This window comes from Galleria mellonella, unplaced genomic scaffold (assembly GCF_026898425.1).
Source record: "Galleria mellonella isolate WM207_F2 unplaced genomic scaffold, CSIRO_AGI_GalMel_v1 utg223, whole genome shotgun sequence".
Classification (NCBI taxonomy): domain Eukaryota; kingdom Metazoa; phylum Arthropoda; class Insecta; order Lepidoptera; family Pyralidae; genus Galleria; species Galleria mellonella.
In genome coordinates this window covers 163,125-189,496 of record NW_026442042.1, presented here as the reverse complement: position 1 = coordinate 189,496, position 26,372 = coordinate 163,125, and the positions used below count along the sequence as shown (strand labels likewise).

Sequence of the window (26,372 nt, the reverse complement as noted above, 5' to 3'; positions counted from 1 at the left end):
CCTTTAAACGTAAGCGTGTGCAGGGCGACGGAGCTGTCGTCGGAGCGGTACTACGTGTTCTCGGTGAGGGCGCAGACGCGGCTGGGCTGGGGCGCGACGGCGCGCGCGCTCGTGCTGACGACCAGCAACCGCGCCGCGCCCGCGCCGCCCGCCCGCCCACACGTCGCACGTTCACTGCTGCAGCCGCACCACATCACCTTCTCGTGGACGCCCGGCGACGACGGCTACGCGCCGCTCAGGTATCCTTAAAGTCTATCCGTAAAGTAAATTAATACAATAATGTTTTAGATTATATACATTAAAAGATAGAGTAAGAAACAGTGTGATTAGAGAGTAGTGTGGACTGAAAGACGACGTAGTGACAAAAATCGAAAATGGAATGTTGCGTTGGTTTGATAATTTGGAGAGGATGGATAAAAGAAGAATTACGAAAGAGATTTATCGAGCAAGAATGAATAGAGATGTCGGTAGGGGCCGCCCTAGACGGATGTATGTTGACCAATAGGCGATGTGCTGAAGAAGGGCCAAATTCAAAGTACCCGTAACCGGCGAGCGTGTATGAAAAGATTGATGGATGTGGAAGAAGCAAAAGAGGTTTGTTTGATTCGAAGCATTTGGCGTTCCATTGTTTCTGGCTACCCTAATGGGAAACGGGTGTGACAGATATGTATGTATGTATTATATAGATAGAGAGCATCAAATTTAAAAAACGGGACAACTTTTTGTCATCTAATCGTCAAATTAGCTGACTCGTTTTTTTTATCAATGTTCTATATACTTATGCATAAATGTATCTTGACATTATTTAATAAGTAAAATGAGTGTTTACGCATTAAAGAATGTAGAAATTATCAAACAAAATAAAAATAGAAGTTATAAACGAATCACTCATAACTATTTATCACACAAAATTGTATGAAAAAATTGACCCATTTTTCTCGAAGCATTTCTATGGAGACATTCTATACATATAATCTAAGAATAATGTATATGCAGACGTCTCATTCTTTCCGTTTCTGAATAGTAGACAGTTCAGTAGATAGGTACTGTTCATGTCGCGTTTGCATGGATTTATTACGATAGAGCACAGATCCTTTGAAATAATCTGGGTTGGCTGCACTTACCACACACACACACACACACACAATATTCCAATTACAAGACCAAGTGCAGAAATGCCTTGCCCAACTAGCGTTTAGATGGATATAAAAAGAAAATAATGGTGCCGCGCTCAATATTTACAAATAATAAAAAAGACTGAATCTGTGTGAGTTGATGGGCAATACAGGTAAATTTTGCAAGGAGTTGCCAATCTGTTATTCTTATATTCATAACCATACAGCATAAACCATTTTTATTTTAATTACAATTTAAAGATAAAATATATGTATTTATTTTAATACCCATATAATTAGTGAAATCTTTTTCTAAATATGTACTCTTTCTCTCTCTCTACAGATATTATACTGTGCAACAAAAAGAAGAAGGAGGAACGTGGCAAACGATTCCAGAACGGGTAGATCCGTTCGCTACTTCTTATACGGCCGAAGGTCTAAAACCATATACTGCCTACCAGTTTAGAATAAGAGCAACTAATGACATAGGACCTAGCCGTTTCAGCAATGCAACAGAAACCATTCGCACTCTCCCTGCGGGTAAATATAATCTTTTTTTATCTATATATAATAATGCCGGTTTTTATTATTTCTTTATACACAATAACAAACTTCTGTTAATAATAAAAATTATTGACAGACGTTTGTTTAGTTATTAAAGCAGTTAAAAATTTTATACATATTTGCAGTTGCATTTACAAAATATCTTGATGAAGTCCATATTATTTTGTCTCCTTTACGAAATCTCACTCTCGTAAAATATGTTATGAAGGAATGAACGGGAATGGGTGCATCACCCATAAGTGCTACAAAGAGTCCAACTACGAGTACCGAATGGTTATTTTAACGCGCGCCGTCATCCAGTTACGTTTAATATCCCGCCAGGAAAAACAAAATCTTATTGTGTCGCCATCCATTCATCTGTTTGACGCAGCGCAAAATTTTGGCAACTACTAATGCTGTCGCCAATTTTTTTTTATATATTATATAATATATGGTATACACTTTGAACTCTGTGACATCTCTGTGGCTATTGATCATATAAATCATGATTTAAATAAAATATCCCATTGGGAAAAATCCTACGGACTTCTAGTCAACCCCCGTAAATCTCAGGCATTAATCGGGTGGGCATCGGAGATATAGTGCACTTGATATTGATATTTTACCTCCTATTTTGTATGAGCAATCTCCGATTCCGTATGCTAGAAGTGCCAAAAATCTTGGAATCATGTTCGACAGCAACTTATCCTGGGGTGAGTATATCAATGGAGTGAGCAGGAGACTATACTTTTCTTTTCATTCGCTCAAACGTTTTCCAGAAATTTTTGCCCATTGAAACGAAAATCACACTCGCTAAAGCTTTATTACTACCTCTTCTGGATTATGCTAACGTATGTTATCTGGATGTCTGAATTTATGCATACGTTTTATTTATGGACTTAGAAAATACGACCATGTCCCCTCTTACAGAAGCATATTAAAATAGCTCCCGATTCGTCAACGTCGTGATTTTCATCTTTTATCTTTCGTGTATTCTGTATTGTTTAATTCTTCCTCCCCATCTTATCTTTGTGAACGTTTCACTTTCCTTGACCCCACTGCCATGTCCAGTAGGTCGAGTAAGTCCCTTATTCTTAAAATCCCTCCTCATACCTCCTCATACTATAGTGGATCATTTACGGTTCATGCGGCTAGACTATGGAACTCTCTTCCACTGCATATTCGTGAAAGTCAATCGCTGAATATATTCAAGAGCAGATTAAAAGAGCATCTTCTGTCCTCATAAACTTATTATGTCTATGTATGTATATGTACCTATTTTGTATGTAAAGAGATATTTTATGTCTATGTATATATGTATATGTATTATCGTATACAGATATGTATTTATTTTGATTTTAATTGTATGAGTTACATATATATGTCAACATATTACATATTTTTTAATAGAAACATCTATAATGTTTCCGTCTATTATTGTACGCATACTGCCCGCAAATAATTAATGCTCCTTTCCACTCAGGGTTTGCTGGAAGAAAACTCTTACAGAGTTAAGCTCGCCTGTTGTACATCTTTATTTTATATATATATATATATATATATATATATATATATATATATATATATTGATATATATTTGACTCAATCTGAACAAAATAATTATTTAAGATGTCCCAAAAACAGGCTTAAAATTTCAAAGGATATGTATAATAAATTTCATTCAAATTCAATTCATTCATTCAAAAGCGTTCAGAATCATTTTACAAACTTGCAATATAAAGAATTTTAATATATTAGTAACTAGTTTATACATACAAGATCGCTTGGTCTATTTTAAGCGTTAATTTGAAAATACGATACAGCTGTTTAATACACGCCCTTACCTTCCAATAGTCGCGGGTTCGATTTTCGCACAATACAAACTTTTATATTTATAACTATATATGTATTGGTCTTGGTGTTTCCTGCGTATTATAAGTACGAGTATGTATATATTTAAAAAAAGTAATTTAATATACCTATTAGTTATCTAGTACTGAAAACAAGCTTTGCTTATTATTAGTGATTAATTAATTATTATTATTATTAGTGAGTAATTGTCTGAATTCACTGTTGCAGTTTTTACCAACCTATCCCTTTACACCCTTATATATAAATAAAAGATAAAATCGGCATTAATTATTATTATTAGTGAGTAATTGTCTGAATTCACTGTTGCAGTTTTTACCAACCTATCCCTTTACACCCTTATATATAAATAAAAGATAAAATCGGTTTTTTAAGTTTTATAATTTTTAATTAGATCAGAAGAATTCAAACCTGAATTACTAGCAATCTACCTCAATATCGTTAAACTACGAACGATCCACTCTCAGAGACTGTGAGTATGTGGGATGAAGAATTGTCATCTGGGTGGAGTGTATCGTGGCATAGAATAGAATAGAATAGAATAGAAACATTTATTGCCAGTAAACATACAATTACAATATAAAATATAAATAACATATACAAAAAGTGTCCCATACTAGGCAAAAGGAACCGGCTCAGCTGATGCTGTGAGTGTCCCAGCGCAATGTGAACAGCTGCAAAGCGCTAGGTTTCAGCCAGTCCCTCTCTTAACAAAACATAACCAAAGTGCAGGGTACCACTGTAAATTGCTTCTTACCTGATACCTGCATAGATATTTTTTTTTTTTATTGATGATAATGGAATGGCAACCCCGCCTGCGCTATCGGTATACACCAACGGGGCGCCAGTGTGGGATGACAGGTGAGAATGAAGCGGGTCAGTTAGCCCATCCTGACAAATTCAACAACGAATCAATCATGATGGTTTCCAGGGGTAACCGCGTGGAGGTCGACCTTATTATTATTGGTTTATTGCTAGCAATGAGGTTGCTAATCCCTATTACTAACAATCCCTTCTGTAATCCCCCCTGCTATTATTTTTCCACACAATATGTATTTTTTTAGTCAAGGTCAAACCAGTCGATCGCGATCGAACCTATTTAGACGAGCACCCCTGGTTTAGATGAAGTGATATACATGTATGTTGGTTTGTAGCGCCAAGCAAAGCTGTGGAGAACCTGCACGTGGTGCCGATAACGCCGAGCAGCGTGCGCGTGCAGTGGAGCCCGCTGGGCGAGCCGCACTGGAGCGGCGACGCGCGCACCGGCGGCTACCGCGTGCTCTACCAGCCGCTCACCGACTTCGTGCCCGCCCTGCACCACACCATGAAGCTGGACGTGCCCGGCATCAAGGTATGCCCGGCGCGCCCCTTCTACATATACATACATACATACATAGATAATTTATTTGCATTACTTACAGCACACAACTTACAACATATATTGATATACATAAAAAGCGAGATAACATAAATGATAAAAAAAGAAATACATAAAGCTAAATACAATTTTCGTTTGTGAATGTGCCATAGCAATACAAAGTGGCCACAACTCAGTTTATTGCTTCGCCCTCAAAAGAGCAAAGCACTGATATTCTGTTGCGGCCCAAGGGAATAGGGTAACAATAAAACAATACTACCAGATTATCCATACAATAAATAGATATACGGTAAACAGACAGATATTTACCAGAGGAAGACTTTGTACAAAAGTCGATTGCTTAGGTACCTCTGTCCTATTCGTGTTTCAACCGTGAAACAGTTGTGTTTGCATGGCTGTGTTTCGGTTTAAAGGGTGGGATATGGCGTGAATTTACTGGGTACAGAGGAATAACACCTAAATCCTCAGGAATGGCAACGCATGGGGGGTATCATGGGCGAAATAGTATACTCTGTTATGTCCATGGTACTGCTCATGTCTATAGGCGACGGTTACCACTTTCCATCAGGTAGACCGTCAGCTTGTTTGCCATTCTAAGTTGTATAAAACAAAAAGATATGACAGTCTATCTAGCATACAAATGAAACATAGAGGTAACTTGTTGGAATGTCTAACATTTGCCAATCAATTAAGAATTTTTGTAAATTAATTTTGAAACTGGACTTAGTGACGATCAGTCTTATGGGATATATTGCTCATGTCTATAGGCGACGGTTACCACTTTCCATCAGGTGGGCCGTCAGCTTGTTTGCCATTCTAAGTTGTATAAAAATTTTGATACTTTTATAATTTGATAACGAATGTGTTGTGTCGTGGTGCGCAGAGCGAGGAGGTGGTGCTGACGGAGCTGGCGGTGGACCGCAACTACGAGATCAGCGTGTGCGCGGTGAACTCGCAGGGCACGGGCCCGGGCGGCACGCCAGCCGTAGTGTGGGTGGGCGAGGCCGTGCCTACCGCGCCGCCGCGCCACGTGAATGCCGCCGCGCTCTCGCCCACCGAGGTGGCGGTCACCTGGCAACCGCCGCTGCACGCGCACCAGAACGGCGACCTGCTTGGCTATAAGGTACCTTGCCCAGGACCGAATCTCGCGGCCTACTAGGCTAACACTCTCCCACGGTGGGAAGGGACTGTTAATAATAGAGATTACCAGTCCCATTGCTAGCAATATACTCTGTTTAAGTCAACCTCCCTGCGGTCCCCCTGGAAACCATCATGCTGAATTCCAAGTGCGTGTATATCACGATGGGCTAATCGCTCACCATCATCCCTCACTGATGCCCTATCAGCGTATAACGTTAGCGAGGGTGGGGTTACCATTCAATTATCACCCATTAAAAAACCCTCGTGGTAGAAGATATCTCCCTAGTACCACTATGTATGTACTCTAAGTGCGGTATAGGAACTATTTACATGTATGTAAATATATAAAAATGTACAAACCCCTTTTTCTAAATAATAAATTAAAACCTATTCACAGTGTAAAATGGAATAGAAAATTAAATAATAAATGTTTGTTTTAGATATTCTATCTGATGACGGATTCCCCGGAAGAACCGGAACCTGGTCGTCGGGTTGAAGAAGAAACTGAAGTAGTCCCGGCGACTGCTACGTCACATTCTCTAGTTTTCCTCGACAAATATACTCAGTATCGTATTCAGGTAATTCTGAAATAGACCAGTCATTATGTAGTTATGCATTCATGATTTACTGAAAATAAGCTGAAGCATTAAAATGTATTCGCTAAAAAAGTATTTTGAAGAATAAAATTCGAAATGTACTGAAAAATATAAGGTAAATGAGTTGTTGTTTGTCAGAACTAATGTTAATATGGGGTGTATAATTAAATTACAGGGAAAGATTTTAAATATATATATATATATATATATATATATATATATATATATATATATATATATATATATATATATATATATATATATATATATATATATATAAATCGAAAATAAATTATTTCGAATTTGGATTACCCAGCCGGTAAACATTATTGTAACGTTACAGGTGTTGGCATTTAATCCAGCCGGTGATGGACCTCGGTCGAGTGCGATCTCAGTACGTACCCACCAAGGATTACCGTCGGCACCGCGCAACATCACCTTCAGTGATATAACGATGAACAGTCTCGTTGTATCCTGGGAAGCGCCGCATCGTCGTAATGGACTTATACAGTCTTATCTGGTCACATATGAGACAATAGAACAAGATGAACGTGAGTATTAATTTAGCGTGCGTGTAATAGAAGGGGGAGGGAAGCAGATATATTCTCCTAGTTTTGGTATCTGTATGCTAAACTGTATGTTGAAGTCTTTTAAATCACTCAATTTATACTTCCACAATACTAATAAAATAAACAATCCATGTTAGGGCATGAGATGAAATTAATGATTATATATTTAATTTTTTTTAATCTATAGTGTGTAGTACTTTCATTTATGCAGGTGGCTCGGAACCATCCCTTTGGCAACCTGTAAGGGTAGCCTGTGTTCGGCAGTGGACAGTTAACGGCTGATATGATAATTTTCATTCGTCAATTTATGTTTCATATAGTATATGTAATAGTAAAATATGTCAGTATGAACTGAAGAATATATTAAGAGTATAAACTCATTTTCATGTCCGATATCGAAATGTACTCGCGAACTGTGAACATGAATAATACGCGCGCAACCTCCCGGTGCAGGGTTCAGCAAGCAAGTGAAGCAGAAGGTGACGGAGCGGCGGCTAGCGGTGGGCGGGCTGGAGGAGGAGGTGGAGTACCGGTTCAGCGTGCGCGCGGCGACGGAGGGCGTGGGCGCGGGCGCCGCGGCCGAGGCGCGCGTGCGCACCGGCCCGCAGCCCGGCTCGCCCGCCCCACCGCGCCGCCTGCGGCTCGCGCCCGACCCCGCCGCGCTGCACCTGCGCTGGGACAACGCCGGCCCCGGCCGCGGCCCGCTGCTCGGCTACTACATCGAGGCCCGCAAGAAGGGTACGTGCCCCTCTCGCTCCTCTCACTCCTCTCACTCACAGTCATACGCGACCCGCTGCCATAGGGCAGCCTCGATAATTTACTCGAGCCAGCATTCGAAGAAGAATGTTATGCGTATGCGTAACAGAACGCACGGTAAACATCTACACAAACATAAGTATATACACCTACATAAGCGCACCCAGCACTGTCTACTGATTACTTACAGACGAAGGTCTCCTTCACGGAAAGGCAATGCCCAATCAGCATAGGATGTAAAGCTGACTATTCAGGATTATATAAATGTGAGTGAGTGTAACCTGTTTACATAGCAAATAGATAATCTAAATCAAATAAAAGAAATATACACCGCGTGTACAATGCATTCTACTTCTACTTAAAGAGCCACGCTAAAATTCGTGTTCGGCCCAACGTAACGTTTCGCCTCTTCGTAAACGAAACAAAATACGTCCATGTCGCAATTTTAATTTTTGTGTCACATATCAACTCATTATCAAAATTAAAATAATACAGAAAAAAAAGAATCCGGTAAGTTCTTTCAATTAATTTTTTTTTATCCAACTTGGATGGCACCCACACTAACGATCCATCTATCCTGTTAAATATAACATGTACCCATGCATTGCCATTCCTAAGAAATAAAATGGTATTTAATTGAATCAAACAATGTGTAATGTATTATATTAAATAACATAAATAATATGTATATATGCCTCCATATTATTTATATAATTTCACTACTAAGCCTCTTCCCCTATTACTAAGCCTTATCAAATTGTGAGTCTCCCCTAGACTACCTCGTGAACCCATAGTTCCGCTAATATCTCCATTTAGAACTGTTCTGGGTAGTAATTCTCCAATTTTAAGATTCTGTAAAATTATAAATAACTGCAGTGACCAGGTCGATATTAATTGATAGTCCAAATGTTTTGTAGCAAATGTCTATGAATGTATAAGAAATAAGTCGTGTTGCTGGATCTGCTTATGGATATGGTGGCTTTAGTTGTTAAGCATTTAATAATAGTTGTAACCTGTATAAGTTTGTTTTTCTCCATACTAAATGTTAGTATCAACATCTGCTGTTATTGCCTATAAAAAATTGTTACACTTGGTCCTAAGCTCCATGATTGTATAAATACTTGCACTATCTTGTAGAAACAATTGTTGGTGAACCTAAACAAATAAATAAATATTTCACCCTTTAAACCGAAACACAGCCATATAAGCATTTATTGCTTGACGACAGAAACACAAATAGAAAATCATAAAAATATATTCATGGTAAGGGAACTTTTAACAATGTTAATCATGACTTATTGAGATCACCATTGTTACAACCTCATCGTATACTCTTTTTAAAAAACATATTAACCTCTGACATTTTTTACTGTCTTAGATTTAAATATATACTCTGTCATGTGAAATTGCATTTTATTAAATTGGCGACGAGGATTTTAAAATGAATCCGGAATTAATGGAAGAATTCCTTAAGGTACAACAAAACCAACAAACACAAATAACTAAAATACTGGAATTACTTACACAAACAGTAATACAAGTAAGTGGAACGTCACAGACCCCTACTACGAGTGCAACAGACTCGAGCATATTGACAACATCGTCAAACACAGTCTTAAAAAATTTTAAATGCGATCAATTCAATCCCGCAACAACGGATATACATAATTTCATAGACTACTTTGAAGTCAAATGTAACATATGGGGTGGAGACACTGACAATGTGAAGAGACAATTACTTTTCACATGCCTTAGCCCTGAAATATTCCATGAAGTTAAGGTAGCGTTCACACCGCATTTTGAAACATCGACATATAACGACATTAAAATTAAATTAATTGACCTTTATGGTACTAGAAAAACAAGGTATAAAGCCCTCACTGATTTTTGGAATGCAACACGTCAACAAAACGAGTCAATGACAAATTATGCAAACAGGCTAAAGGAACTGAGTAAGGATTGCAAATATGACAATTTGCTAGAGAGACAATTACGAGATAGATTTGCAACAGGCCTTAATCATGCAGCGTTAGAGATAGACCTAAAACAAAGATGGCCTGACCTGCTTGAGAAAGATGAGACTGGAAAATTAATAGAAGTCACATTCCAACAACTATTTACTTTCGCTCAATCCAGAGAGATAGCAGAATCTGATAACATTGTTAGAAGAATAAGAGACAATAAACATAAACGTACAAACAATAAAAACAATAAAGTTATAAACAGAAAACTCAAAAAAGACCACTGTTTCAGATGTGGAAATAAACAGAAGCATAGTAATGATGAATGCAAAGCTATAAATCATAATTGCAAAGCATGTGACACAATCGGCCATTTCGAATCATGTTGCATTAAAACAGGACGCGCTTTTATTGACAGCAGGCCGCACACACAAAGCATTAAAAGGACTCAAAACACCACTTCATCTCGCTACCAAGACGCGAATGAATCATCATCATCATCATCGTCAACTACTACAGACGACGAATGTAGTGAACAAGGAGTATATCACCTTAACAAGAACAAAGACTGCAAGAGAATAGACCCCATTATCAATGGCATACCCTGTACAATGGATTGGGATACAGGTTCGAAGTTCTCTATTATAAATACAAAATTTTGGAAACAAATTGGATCACCACAATTAAAACGTTCACCACCTCTGAAAGCATATGGAAATAATGATTTTAAACTTAAACCAAGAGGACTAACAGAAGTATCAGTGGAAATACAGGGAAAACAAAAATTCTTCCTGTCATTGTCATGAAGACTTCAGACCCTATGCTGTTTGGATTAGACTGGAGTGAAATGTTTGGAATGGAATTTCCGGAAGCTGTATATTCTATTAAAGCAATTAATGAACAACAGACACTACAAAACATCCTAACAAATTACGCAACACTTTTCAACAACAAACTTGGTAAAGTAAAAAACTATCAGGTCAACATTCACATTAAACCGGGAACAGAAGCAAAACATTTTCCACCACGTCCTGTAAAATTCAGTATCAAAAAGAACATTGAACTGGAACTAGATCGATTAGTGCAAGAAGGGATTATCACAAAAGTGGATCCTAACATAACACCCGTAGAATGGTCAACTCCAACAGTTAATGTCGTAAAACCTAATGGTCAAATTCGTATTTGCGGTGATTATCGCGTCACAATCAACTCTGCATTAATAACACACCTACATCCAGTACCACTTTTTGACCAATTAAGACAACAGCTTGCAAATGGTGAAAAATTTTCCAAAATTGACTTAAAGGATGCATATCTTCAATTTGAAATTGCCCCTGAATCAAAAAAGTATCTTACAATAACAACACATAAAGGATATTTCCAATACAATCGAATGCCCTTCGGTATTGCAACAGCACCATCAATTTTTCAACATTATTTAGAAAAACTACTAGACAACATCCCGAATACGGCCGTCTACTTCGATGATATTGCAGTAACAGGAAAAAATGACAGCGAACACCTAAGTACTCTGACGTCAGTACTCAAGAGATTGCTAGAAGCTGGCCTCAAAGTTAACTTAAAAAAATGTAGTTTTCTCCAACCCGAAATTGAATATCTTGGACACATAATTGACGCACGTGGTGTACGCCCAACTAAAACAAAAATTGATGCAATCGCTAAAGCTCCAGCGCCAAACAATACTAAAGAACTACGATCTTTTTTAGGAATGGTCAACTTTTACGAGCGATTCATTCCGCACTTACATACACTTTGTTCAGACTTGCACGACTTAACATCTTCACGAAAAAAATGGAAATGGACGAAAGAATTACAAACCGCATTTGAAAAGGTAAAAACCTGCATAACAAAAACAAGACCTCTGATAGCTTATGATGATAAACGAATGCTTTATCTAGCATGTGATGCTTCCGAAAAAGGACTTGGGGCTGTTCTTTTCCACAAAGAACACAATATTGAACAACCGGTCGCATATGCTTCTAGGAAATTAAAACCTGCAGAAAGTAAATACTCTGTAATAGACCGAGAAGCATTAGCTATCTACTTTGGTATCAAAAAATTTGATCAGTTCTTAAGAGGAGTCCGTTTTACATTAATTACTGATCACAAACCTTTAATCTACCTTTTAGGCCCACAAAGAAATCTGCCTAAACTTGTTAATAACAGATTGGTGAGATGGGCGTTAGCAATTGGGTGTTATAATTATCACATTGAGTATCGAAAGGGAGAACACAATATTCTTGCAGACTTTTTGTCAAGAATGCCAAACCCTGACCAAATACCGTCTGAAGGTGAACTGACTGTACATAAAATAGGCACGCGATTGCAAGCGATAAAAATGATTGATTTAACACTTTCAGAGAAACTGATTAAAGAAGAAACAGGAAAAGATCCCGTCCTAAGGGAAGTATCCAATCATATTAAACTTGGCTGGAAGAATCAATGTAATAGTCACCTAAAACCTTACTATCGAAAACGTGAAGAACTTGCCATCGAGAATAAAATTATAATGTGGGGCGGAAGAATTGTAATTCCACAAGGGATACAAAAAGCTGTATTACACTACCTCCACCGCGGCCATCCAGGCACATCTGCTATGCGAGCTCTGGCTAGATTTTATGTCTGGTGGCCCTCCATAGACGAAGATATAGATAGATATATTAAACTTTGCCATAAATGTCAAGAAAACAGGCCGAATGATCCAGAACTCCCTATTTACTCTTGGTCTATCCCAGAAAAAAATTGGGAAAGAATTCATATTGATTTCGCAGGTCCTTTCGAAGGAAAGTATTGGGTAGTAGTTGTTGATGCTTTATCAAAATGGATTGAAGTACGACCAATGACTAAAACTACTACAGTAAAACTATGTGCTAAACTGGATGGAATATTTACTACTTTCGGTCTACCCAAGATTATTGTATCTGATAATGGTCCACAATTTACGTCGCATGAGTTTGAAAATTATTGCAAGCAGTATGGAATCTTACATATTCGGGTATCACCGTACCATCCTCGCTCCAACGGATTAGCAGAACGCCTTGTTCGCACTTTCAAGACCCGGTTATCAGCCAGTAACGAAGACGGAGCTAACTTGAAACAACGCTTAAGAAATTTCCTGTTCAGTTATCGTAATACACCACATTCTACAACAGGTAAATCTCCAGCACAAATAATGTTTGGCCATCAACTAAATTGTGTATTTGACAATCTACGCCCAGATTTAAGAAAAACACTAAATTTCAAACAACTTCAAACTAACTTACATGGACATCAGCCTTTAAAAGAATTTAAGAGTGGTGACCCAGTTTATATACGCACGCGAAATGAATCAACTTGGCATCCTGCTACTGTAACATTACGTACTCACCGTTATTCGTACCTAGTTCAAACACCTGATGGTGTGGAAAAACGAAGACATGCAGATCATATACGTTCTCGAGCAATTGATGAAGCTGAAAGTACCAAAATAGGAGGAATGGTTAAAGAACCATCTCAAGACTCACAAGCGAGTATGACTCCATTACAGGCCCCAACATCAGAAATTCAGGAACCTTCTCCAGAGCAAACTCAAGCAAATGCTCCAATTACACCGTTACAAACATCACCCTGTGAGCTACCACAAGAATGACAACAATTGACATCAATACCACTTACTAAAGAGGCATATTCTACGGCCGAGGAAACAGCCGTACCATTGCGTCGTAGTGTACGTACCAGACGCCCTCCGAGACGACTACTTTATGATTAAGAAACATTGTAGAGACAGACAAACATTGTATATAAATCATATTCATTGGGGAGTAATGTTACAACCTCATCGTATACTCTTTTTAAAAAACATATTAACCTCTGACATTTTTTACTGTCTTAGATTTAAATATATACTCTGTCATGTGAAATTGCATTTTATTAAAACCATTAAAACCAATTGTCTTATTATTTATGTATTGGTACATCAACAGTGTTACATATAGTTTTTTATAATACAACACTTATAGACAACAATAATAGACATGGTAATATATACAGACCAGTAAGAGATGTACACATCATTGGCCGTGCAATAATCATGTTATAAAATATGGAATTACTTAAATTATTTGTGCTTGTTACAAGAATACTACTATAATATTATATATTAGCGTATAATACTTACTATTTGTCTATTTTTAAACGCAGCGAAGGAAACGTGGCAAGCCTGTAAGTTCTCCCAAATTTTTACATTTATACCAGTCTAATAAATCTAATTACACAATTTTAAAAGTCGTTAACCTTCATTTAACCATGTTCCTACAGTAACATTTTTTTTTTATCCAACATTGAGTCTTTTACAGAATAAATAAAAAGAATTGAATGCAAAAAGACTTGAATACATCTCTTGCTTCATCTATTTTTTAATGTTTCATTCACAAATCCCAGTTTTAGACTCATTTTCCTCCTTCAAACATATCTGTTCACACGGTATCACCGTGATCATGATCTATGCAACAATATAACATGTCCTTTCTCATTTTTACTCTGATGTATTACTGGACTTTTTCTATTTGTGATATTTTTTATCTTATTGTTTATTTAATCAACTAGATGAGATTTTTAGTTTCTAAAAATGCTTACCTGGCTTATATATCTGCTATCGTGTAAATTCATCAATAAACCGTCAAATTAATATGTAATGTTTGAGAAATCAGATAGATAGTGCTTTCACATAAGAATAAAAGGGTGCCAATATGCATTTATCCTACACTAATGAAGCTATTTAAAATTGGAATGAAAAGAACAAGAGGAAATTCTTAAAATGTCTTTGCATTTTAAGAATTTCCAACATTAATTATTATCAACATTAATACATATAATATTTTTTTTACACAGACGACACGAGATGGGAAACCATAACCCGCACTAGCAACGGCATGTTAGAAGAATTCACAATATCATACCAGAGTCTCTTGCCATCAACCTCGTACTCGTTCCGGGTGATCGCATACAACAGCTACGGCATCAGTAACCCCACATACAGCGATAAAGTGATCGTGACGCCGTCGAAGCTGTACCTTGAGTACGGCTACTTACAGTACCGCCCGTTCTACCGCCGCACTTGGTTTATGGTGGCGCTGGCTGCCGCATCCATTATCATCATAATCATGGTGATAGCCATTTTATGCGTTAAGAGCAAGAGTTATAAATATAAAAGTAAGTTATCCTTTTTTAAATACATGTTTATTTATATTTGTAATGTAAATATGCATTATCTGGCCTTTTGGATTCCGTCATACAGAGGAAATAAATATATCAAAGTGAAGTCGATTATAATTTCCAATTCAATTGACCATATTGGTATTATCTTAATTTAATTAAGACTGCACACTGAATTTGTTTTGGTTCTATTTGGTTCGAATGACACAATACCTTAGTCCTCAGAAATAACAACATAATAGAAATAGCATAAACATGTCTATATTTTTTGTTGGTCCTGGGCTAATAGCCCCCATATTTTATGTATATTCCATAGATGACAGTTACTATTCCCCATCAATTATACTGTTAGCCTTTATTGAAACGAGATAGTTGACGTTTATTATACTTGTAAGTAAAAAATACTATTTTACAATTTGCAGAAGAAGCACAGAAAACTCTGGAAGAATCACTTGCCGGCGAGACAGACGAACGGGGCTCGTTGGCGATGGATATGTACCGATCGCGGCAGAATTCTGTGGCGAGCACCGGCGTACTGGGCGGAGGTGGCGGCGGCGGCGGCGTTGGTGGCACGCTGCGACGCGGCAAAGCGACTGGCGCCGCGCTAGCCAAGTCACCGCCGCGACCCTCGCCTGCCTCCGTCGCCTACCACAGTGATGAGGAGAGCCTCCGTGGCTACGACGAGAACCCCGACGATTCCTCACTCACTGAAAAACCCTCCGAGATGAGCTCTTCCGACTCACAGGTGATCACAATTAAAATAAGCGTCGTGTAAACTTACATAACCACAGATATTGATGAATATAGACGACGCAAGTATCTCAATCGTAAAAACTAAATGTGTCCTATATTTTGAACTCACTTAAGATGTTAACAAATGCTATTTGCATTAGCAATTAACTTATTTAATTATTTAAAAAGGTTTCCATTAGGTAACCCGTCTTGAAAATACCACATGCTTATGTGGTATAATTCCTAATAGGCCTAAATTTAAAATTTCTAGTAGAAACTCCGAATCGAAGTCTAGTTCGAGTCCAAATAGGCCAAAAAAATGGCACGCTAAATACATGCAATGCGACATCTATTTAAATCAATGTCTGTGTTCACGTCGCTCGTGCCCGTCACTAAATTCGATCCTTATTTTTTCCCTGACTACTTTCGATCGGATCCTGTGACGGTAAATATCTGAATGAGAAATCATATCTGCTAAAGTTTTCATTTTCGTCACGCTTTCATCCAGACTGAGCACTCTTTGTAGTAAGTGCTGTATTATTTTCTGATAAACCACACGATTGAATAAATAACCGTATCGACATCGGTAACATATTTTTAGTCGTGTGGTTAAATTTTATAAAAAATACATACATTTTGTACTATTATGCCCACTTGTACATAAAGCAATATACATTAATAATTTCATTCTGTCTTCGTTCTTCTGTCTTGTGTATTAGTTATTATTTAAGTTACTTAGGTTTCGTATTTTACATATTCTATTACATTTTTTCAACTAAAATTAAAATCTCATGATATATAGCTAATATTATTTTAGTATTAATAATCAACACTTAAAAAAAATATTAATTAAAATTTTGCTTAATGCATGATATAAAATCTTAGATGTTTTAATTAAAAAAAATATATGCAACCAGTGTAAAGCATTAATATTTGTTTCCAGAATTCGGAAAGCGAAAACGAGAGCGTGAAATCGGAACCACACTCTTTCGTGAATCATTACGCGAACGTAAACGACACGTTGCGACAGTCGTGGAAGCGACAACGGCCGTTCCGACAGTACTCTAGTTACACGGACTCGGAACCAGAAGGCAGCGCAGTGGTGAGCCTCAACGGCGGTCAGATCGTGATGAATAATATGGCGCGCTCGCGGGCGCCGCTGCCCGGCTTCTCTTCATTCGTATGACACGAGCCCTCCGCCGCGCCCGCGGGTTTATTGCATATGTAATTCTCACTGCCCATTCCTCTTTATTTATTTCATATTTCGAATGTACATATCACTTGACAAGCTTTACGATTACGTATCATATAACTAGTTATAAATATACATGAATAATAAAACATCATACATATTCATGTTTGTTTTCAGAGTAACTGTTGATATAAGACGTTACTACGACCAATGTTGGTAGCTTCACGTTTTTAAATTTTCAGATCTCGTTAATTGTTTATATTAAGACGTACAGTTGGTAAATATAGTTTATATGGCAGCTCTTATGCTTAGTATAATATTAGCTTTACTGTAAGTTAAACTTATGTTCCACCAAAATGTACTCAACATTACGTAAACTTTTAATATTAATTTTTCAAACTATAAATGCGCTTATTCATGTTAGTACTTAATATGCGCATAATCAATAATCCTTATCATTATTTTTTAAATACCATACAAATAATATCAATCAGTATTGATAAAATATTTAGCCATTTTATTTAAGCTCTTGATTATAAGTTTGAAGCTTATTTTATGACAATTTTACGATGTTTTATTGTTATAATATACAATTGACTGATAGTTATAGTAAAAATCAGATTTATAGATGTAAATAGTTTTAAAATTTTTCATAATGCAAACACATGCATTTTATTCATAAAATTGGCACAATATTTAAAAATAAAACTGTGATCGTATTATGCTATAACAAGATGCGAATCTTAATATTATAAGAATCTGGATATTTGTACACCATTATTGATTAATATACTTGTACTACTATACATATATTTATGTTTTTAGTATTCTGTTTATCTGCTTAGATCGTTTACAATCGAAGACCGCTGCCTTCACATTGCGATTATTTCATATATTATGAGGGTACCTACTATTATAACAATAATAATAGTGCCACACAATTACACCCACAGACGGTGAAACGCAATTACATTAAACTAATTCTGTCTCTTCAGTTTTATTATAAAATATAACTACTTTATTATAAAAGTAACTACTGGAGAATAGTTAAAAACGCTTTGGATCACCGATTTATTATACTTAATAAAATTATAATGTGATTCGCCATAATTAAACACTTTATTCTTCATCTATTGCATTTCAGTAATAATTCTTAGCATAATTTAAAATGTTTATGCACTACAGTGCCTTCAAATCGCTCGGATGATTTTAATTATGAAAACAAGACAGAACTTTTATAACTTTATCCATAGACTTACCTTCTACTTAAGTACTACTAGGCCTGGAAGCTAATATGGTACATTAATTAATTTGAATATTCTATCAGTGCCATTAATATCTTATATTTATTCCGCCTTATTAACAAACTCCAGGCTGTACAAGAACCAGAAATATACATATAAATAAGTTTACTTTTTCAATCACAGATATAAAGGTAAAATTAGTGAAACATTTTATATTACATCATAATGACATTACTTAGACATATATCTTGTGATTTACTTAAAGTACAGGTACTATCCTGAATTTATGTTACGTACCTACTTACTTATGTAATTAAGTATCTACTGTTATTTGTTAATTAGGTTTATATTGTATTAGGCAATACATATAATAATACTTCATTCAATAATAATGAAACAATCTTCAAACTAAATTACCCGTGACGTCGAGTGTTGATTCCTTAAACACACTACAATGATATATAATAATAATAGTTATTATTATTGAGATATTGAAATAAGTTTTTAATTTACAATGACCAGGATGCACATTAATCAATTTGTAAATAAATATTTTCGTTATACACTAAATTCCATTTTATTATATAAAAGTCTTCAGTATTTTTCCTTTGCATATTCCATAAGATCTTTATCGACATTCTATGTAGTAATTATCAATTAGGGACAAGTAGAAAACAAAATGAGATTTTCTTTTCTATTTAGATTAAAATAAGGCAGAAAAGTTGTAGATGTATTTACCCATAAAACTACGTAATATAAAAATGCACTGTTTCATGACTGACATTCCAATTTATAAATATAAAGATTATGTACTGGTATTACTTGGGATAAGCCACAAAAGTCACTCCTTCATATAAGCCTACAAACTTACCACACATAGTACATTATAAAGAAAATGAAAAGTGATATAATAAAATTTTAATTTAAAAATGCAATTGTATTTATATTATAATGGATTGTATTGTATGACCGAGACGATAATAGATGTTGTTAAAATATTGTCAAAAAAAAAGAACAAAAAGGTGCCATTTATAAAAAAGCAGACTAGAATCATCTGTGTGTACTTCTAAACATTATAGATAAAGTTTTTTACATAATTTAAATAAACAATATTATACCTGTAAATAACAAGTTTCATTTTACGTATTCCTTTTTGATTTGGCATTAAAAATATACTTCTTACAATTTCCGTCATTTATTCTTGTTAATTACTCATCTTCCTACTCTTATTCCAATTATTTGAGTTGGGCGTAATATATTTTTATTCATATTACATAAAGTTTTATCTTTTAGCTTTATGACCAGTTACCTGCCTAAAGTCAACCCTCTTTGGGAATAATTATTTAATTATTTATTTTTAATATTCCAATATTTTTTTTAATTATATTGATTATTAATACAAAAGAGTACTTTTAGATCACCTAGTAAATACAAGGAGAAGGCATATGAGACTAAAAAATATGCTCACAAGAAACTTTCTTTTAAGATAATGTTATGGTAACCCCGCCTGATCTATCGATATATGCTAACGAAACACCAGTGAGATGAAAGATAAGGATGAAAGCAAATTAGTTATATTCTATCGTTACGAATTCCACAAGAATTAACCAACATGATATCCAGGGGAAACCGCGTAGAGGTGGACCTGACGGCCATATTGCTTTTAATGGAACAGTTTCGATCCCCATACTAACAATTCCTTTTCTCCCGTCCACAAAAGACTTGTGGCGAACGTTCGAGTATGGCCCAAACGGTTCATTTGAATTTCAAACTTTAATAATGTTGATTCTGAGGCGCCATCTCTATAAATTTATCTCTTAACCTTATATTTTGATAGTTTAGCAAAATTACTGATTTATGGACCATCATAAACGAAAATTATAACAATTTAAACTTTAATAATAATAATTTAAACTTAGTTCATATTGGCCTTTAGAATAAAGATTTCGCTGTTGTATCAAATTGAATTTTAATTTTAAAGATAGGTTAAGACAAATGGCAGATTCAACCCCAATGTCTTTGAACGTCTAGACTACACGATTAAACCGAAAATTGACTATTTTGACAATAGAAGTTCCATAATCTGGTATGTAAAACGTATGTGTATGGAACAATTTCAATTATATTTGTGTTTATTAACCGACCTAAAAAAAGGATGTTCTAAAGTCGGTTGTTTGTTACCTCAGAATTATATCATTTATAAACATATATTTCTTTTTTTATTTGAAACGATATATTTTAAAAATAGTCTACAAGAAATTTAATCATAATTGGTTCAGTAGTTAAGTTTTAAAATCAAATAAACTGGTTCTGCCACGATTGAAGTAGGTGTCTTTATAGAATAAAATTAGTTTTTTTTTTTTTTTTTTTTATAGAACTTAGAATGGCAAACAAGCTGACGGCCCACCTGATGGAAAGTGGTAACCGTCGCCTATACACATGAGCAGTACCGTGGACATAACAGAGTATACTGTTTCGCCCATGATACCCCCCATGCGTTGCCATTCCTGAGGACTTAGGTGTTATTCCTCTGTACCCAGTAAATTCACGCCATATCCCACCCTTCAAACCGAAACACAGCCATGCAAACACAACTGCTTCACGGTTGAAACACGAATGGGACAGAGGTACCCAAGCAATCGACTTTTGTACAAAGTCTCCCTCTGGTAGTTATCCTTAATACTATGCTTCTAAAATGTAGTGACATCTATCAATAATTTCCAATTGAAATGTCAACTTGGTTGCCATCCTAAGATAAAATAAAACTTTTTATACTAAAATTATTGTTAAATGTTCTGATATATAAAATATACTGATACATCATTAAATACTATTTGTAGAACTAATCTATTACCTGAATAGGAATCAAACTCATTTTGAAAAACAAAACTGATACTCGAATTGACAATGTTACTAAAGATCGAATTCTGATACATAATTAAAGGGAAAATATTATTTTATGTACATTTAAAATACTATTCAGTTGTTATACATCTTTTATTTTACAAAGACGAGCAAAGTTTATTGCAGTTTTCATACCACAATTTTGGCACTGATTTTGGAATATTTTTCCATTGCCTAACAATATTATATGTAGCTAGATCAATAATTGAACATTCATCTTTATATATCCAATTTTTACACTGTGAAAATAATCTGATAATTAGAGTCTCTCTGTTCTTTTCTGGAGTCCTTTCTAATGTATGACAAATGTCTAGAAGTCCATCCACAATATGATCTTCATAGTCATAAAGTACAACAGATGGGAAAACCAATGACAAATATCTCAGTACATTCACATTTCCAATTATTGGCACGGCCAAAGGTGATAATTTCAATTCAGTATCAGCTGAAACTAAATAAAAAAAAATATAGAATATGCTTTATTAGTATTACTTGATACATGCAATTAATCTCTATATTCTTTCTACATATGGATTAACAGACATTTTAAAATCTGGTAATGAAAATTAAAGAAGGTAAAACTTACCACATTTGAATATCAGCCTTACAGTAATGTTAGTATTATTTAAAAATCTCTGTATTTGCAAATTTTTTACAAATCCTGTTATTTTTGGGACTTTTTCATTAGGCACAGATGAATGAATGTGCCATGTAATTCTAAGAGCAATATTGGATTGTGCAAGTATTAATTTCAAATACCAAGGTAAATTATCAGGACTGATAACCAAAACAATTTCTTCTGGTTGTATCTGAAAATAATAAATAGGAAAAAATATATAAATAATTAAATATGAAAACAATATATAAATTGGTTTTGTTACAAAGACAGCTGTTTTTCCCCCATATCACTGGATTTCAAAAACACTAAGAAAAACCAGGCTATGGGAAGCTAGGTGTGGAAAATTTGGTTCTGAAAACATACTAGCTTTTACCCATCTCACTGGGTATGTACATAAACACAAAATTTTATAACGAGTGCATATATGGTCCAAAGAGGTAACAAACTCACTTTTACATGTATAATATTAGTAAAAATGGCTTTATATATAAATATATTAAGCTAGGTATATCATGGGTATCCTAATAAAAATTTTGTAATTATTATAAACAAGAATAATAGCTGGACGACTTAAATATAAAAATATATCTAATGTAATTTGACCATGGCATTAAAGCTACAGATAAACTTAATGCAAAAGCAAAGTAAAATAGAAATAGACTGATTAATAGGTTGAAAAACCAACAACCAATGGGAAAGTAACATTCCCATTCAAGGTATCCTATGCTGCATTTGCAAGATAATTCCCATTAGGTAGAACAACAACTTGAATTGTTGCAATATACATAGCTAGATCAGGATCATTCCTTATACCAGTCTTTATAGGTCTGTTTTAAACAGTTGATAAATAACAACAGAAATTATGATAATGGTATATAAACATATTTAACACTTTAATTTCATGTACATAACAAAGATATATGTGGTGGGCATAACATCTAAGCACTATCAATATATTTAATGAATCTTGAAACTGCACTTAATATTGACATGAAGACAGCATCTAACTACACATAAAAAATTAATTTAATAGCAACTCACAGGATCCTGCTTCTTTCTTATTTTACCATCTTGTCCATTATAGTTGCAATATGCACTAATAGTTTTAATTCTATCATAGAGTATATCCAGTTTTTTTAGCAGCAGATCTTGTCGCTTTTCCAATTCAGCCATTTTCTTGTTTGGAATCTGTGCCTGTAATGAGAGAAATAATGAATGAAGTATAACAGTTGAATGAAAGAGTATTACTACTAGAGTTAAATGAATTCATTAATATATAACATCAAACAATTTAGAAACATTTATAAGAGACTAGCTGATACCTGCAACTTTGCCTGAGTAGAATTAGTATCTCCAAAACACAGAAATATTATTTTTTACCAAAAATATAATTATGATGAATTTATATTATTTTACTTGAGAAATAATTGATTTCCCATACAAACTTCCATCCCATTTTACCATTTTTGAATTTTCAAGATAAAAAGTAGCCTGTCCTTCTCCAATGTCCCAAACTATAACACTTCTACATATTTCATTATGCACACTTGTTTTTGGGTATACATTTTATGATTTCAATCTATTGAAGTTAGTTTGGGAGTGAGTGTCCCTTATCTCAATGAGAAAATGTAATTATTAATTATTGATACAACTAAAACAGGACAGTTACTCTTTTAAAAATTTCAGTTCTTTATGTCTCAATTACATCATATACTATATATACAATCATATACTATATTAAATAAAACATATGCACAATAGTGTTCCCATTAATATAGCTCATGTATTTAATGTCTGCAATAATTAATAAAGCTTTAATAAACATCAGATGACACCTCAACACATTACTGTATACAGTTATAATGTGTGATTTTTTTATTATTCATTAATTAAAATTATAGAATAACTAGTGCATTCATTTATTATATTATTATATGAAAATGTAGAGTTCACTAAAATGTGATAGATAACATTCTAATGCTTAGTACTCCCAGAGGTATCAATCCACAAAGGATAGCACAATATCTATAAACTACATTCTCACTCTCACTTGCAGGAATACTGTGTTATTTACCATTCTTAGTACAAAAAAATATTGAAATAAAAGTTCAACAAAGATTTGTTATAAAATTTAGCATAATTATAATATACTAATAACATTATAAACTTGAAAGTGAATTTGTTAGATCTACCTACCTAAATCACAACAGTTCAACAAATCTTGAGATTTATAATGTTTGGATAGGGAGAGATATTATACTTATCTATTTATAAGTAAAACTATTTTATACCATTTCAACACTTATTTTTTAAAAGACTAGCTTTTACCCGCGACTTCACCTGTGTGACTGAGACATATTGATTGAACAGAATAATTAATAACTTGTGTCCTTCTCCATCACACAATATTATTTCATGTTTAGTTAAACTTCTAAAACACTAAGAGGTAACAGACTCACTTTTACATTTATAAAATTAGTAAAGATTATCTCAGTATTTAAAGTATAAATAAATGATAACTTTTATGTTATCAGATAGAAGACAAATATGAAAGTAGCAAAACCAGGTTACCCAACTATTTAATTGGACAAGGCAAGATTTATTATGAACCACATGGTTGTATCAATTTTATGGAGTAGTTAATATATGTATTATGTAGAAATAACATAAAAAATATGAAATAAATAAAGAAGCAATGACAACCTGGAAAAGCATAGTGACAGGTCAGGTAAAAAAACCAAGAAGCCGTTCAAGTAGCGAAGAAGTTGTAGATATAGGGGAATGCAGCTATCCATCTGGCATAAGATCGTGTCAAATGAAAAAGGCATAAAAAAATTAGGACGGGATCGCATTTCTCAGGAATAAAGGACTGATTAAAACAGAGAATATTATATTTTAGAGAATAACATTTAAATATTGTAAAGTAAACCTTAAGAAGCTTGATAACCTGGTCACTGATATTAATATCACAATCGTCTGCTTGTAAAGCATCGTTTGGATTTTTTATGCGATACATGCATTTAGGCAATGACAGCTGATCGTCATATTTTATGATATTCTTCATGCGATACATCATTTTAAAATGTAATGAAAGAATAGACGACTATATTTAAACCTAATTTAATGGGTACACTAAAAAGACAAACTTCATTTTTTTTTTTTTTTAGTACGTTTGTTCCGTTTGGAACAGGCTAAGGTCGGAGACCATGCTGCCTAGTCTTCAAAAAGATAATTTGTCTGGAATAAACAAACTTCAATTAGGTACCTAATAAAAAATATTTTTTTCTCTAGTTCACTATACCACAGATTACAGAAAGTATGTCTAAAGACATTATAACTAAAAACAATCTTTGCACTATACAGTGTACATACCTATTACTGACATAAGATGGTGTTGCCTCAGTATATAATAATAATCTATGGATTAGTCGCTGTCTACAATTATGCAATCACCATCACCATTTTAATTATTTTAAGATGGTGATGGTGTTTTCTATTCTATTTACATTTATATACATTTTTCTATACCATTATATACATTGTTCTATGCATATTGCCAATAAAAATTTACTAATGAACACGTTTTGTTAACAGTTAATAATTGATTAAATCCAGTATTTATAACAAAATACTGTAAGTCTGTACATTGAATTTTTGTTTCCGTGAGAATTAACTAAGCTTAATAAATGGACTGCAATTTATTTATTTCTTTATTGATAAATTGCTCATTACACTTACAGTATCCCAAAAAGTGTAATAAGCCATAAGTTTATTTTACAAACTTAAAAATTTTAAACAACATTTAAAAAATATCTAATGTCTATATATGTCCACTATATATCAGTGTGCCTGTTTTTACCTTACCTGTATAAAATCCTAATTAATTAAAAAAAAAATTGTTTCATGAGCAGTGACCAGAATAGACAAGGTTAGTCGGAAAGGGTATATTATCATGAAATTACCAAGAATTATATATATTCTTTATTGCACTTGTAAATTACAATGTTAATGCATTTATAAATATTGTGAGCAAGGGTGGACTTATCTCTGACAGAGATCTCTTCCAGTCAACCCAATGCAGTTAGAAAACATGTTGCTAGCGGGCAGCTGAAGTGCTACAACTATTAATATTTAGTATACATAAACAAATATACAGTTAAATAAAATATTAAGATACATAATAAAATGTTACATAAATACATATACTATAAATAAATTATATTATCGTATAAAATGCGCGGTAACGTGATCAACTTAGTTATGACAAAAAAAACTGCCCATATAACAAATTTCTCGACAATTGATTATATAATGCTTATATCACAAATTACTAATTACTAGTAGTGCCTACAGTTCTCAAACATGCTTGGAAATGTGAACATTATCTTGCCAATCTTCTTCGAGATAAATCAAAATTGCCGTAGGTACTGGCCAGATACATGCGGGCAGCGGCCGGCAAAAGTTATATGAAAATCCATTTCTGTCGTGTTTTGCGGCCAGATAAATTACTATGTAAACTCATATCTGTCCTGTAATTTAA

General features: G+C 34.4%; 2 protein-coding genes across 8 annotated transcripts in view; one reads left to right on the top strand and one right to left on the bottom strand.

Annotated features, from left to right (window-relative positions):
- Positions 1-19,434, top strand: part of LOC113517548 (protein sidekick) — a 61,626-nt gene extending 42,192 nt beyond the window's left edge. For both annotated transcript variants that reach the window (XM_026902250.3, XM_031912512.2), the window contains 10 exons: positions 24-239; positions 1,459-1,655; positions 4,682-4,878; positions 5,789-6,028; positions 6,486-6,623; positions 6,985-7,192; positions 7,664-7,948; positions 14,818-15,138; positions 15,564-15,886; positions 16,817-19,434. In XM_026902250.3, the coding sequence (XP_026758051.2) occupies positions 24-239; positions 1,459-1,655; positions 4,682-4,878; positions 5,789-6,028; positions 6,486-6,623; positions 6,985-7,192; positions 7,664-7,948; positions 14,818-15,138; positions 15,564-15,886; positions 16,817-17,059 (2,368 nt within the window). In that variant the 3' untranslated portion in view covers positions 17,060-19,434. The remainder of the gene's footprint in view (positions 1-23; positions 240-1,458; positions 1,656-4,681; positions 4,879-5,788; positions 6,029-6,485; positions 6,624-6,984; positions 7,193-7,663; positions 7,949-14,817; positions 15,139-15,563; positions 15,887-16,816) is intronic.
- Positions 19,435-21,287: 1,853 nt separating this feature from the next.
- Positions 21,288-25,222, bottom strand: LOC113517252 (uncharacterized). 6 transcript variants are annotated; one of them, XM_026901878.3, is made up of 5 exons: positions 25,089-25,166; positions 24,780-24,982; positions 22,874-23,026; positions 21,800-22,022; positions 21,288-21,664 (listed from the first exon to the last, which is right to left on the bottom strand). In XM_026901878.3, exons 2-5 carry the CDS (start codon positions 24,906-24,908, stop codon positions 21,312-21,314), a joined length of 858 nt encoding a protein of 285 aa, XP_026757679.1. In that variant the 5' UTR covers positions 24,909-24,982; positions 25,089-25,166; the 3' UTR covers positions 21,288-21,311. The 6 variants fall into 6 exon arrangements, with proteins under 6 accessions (XP_026757679.1, XP_026757678.1, XP_031768391.1 ...); XM_026901877.3 differs by having other exon boundaries at positions 24,762-24,982; positions 25,089-25,165; XM_031912531.2 differs by lacking the exon at positions 24,780-24,982 and adding an exon at positions 24,029-24,271 and having other exon boundaries at positions 25,098-25,132.
- Between the last annotated feature and the right edge of the window lie 1,150 nt (positions 25,223-26,372).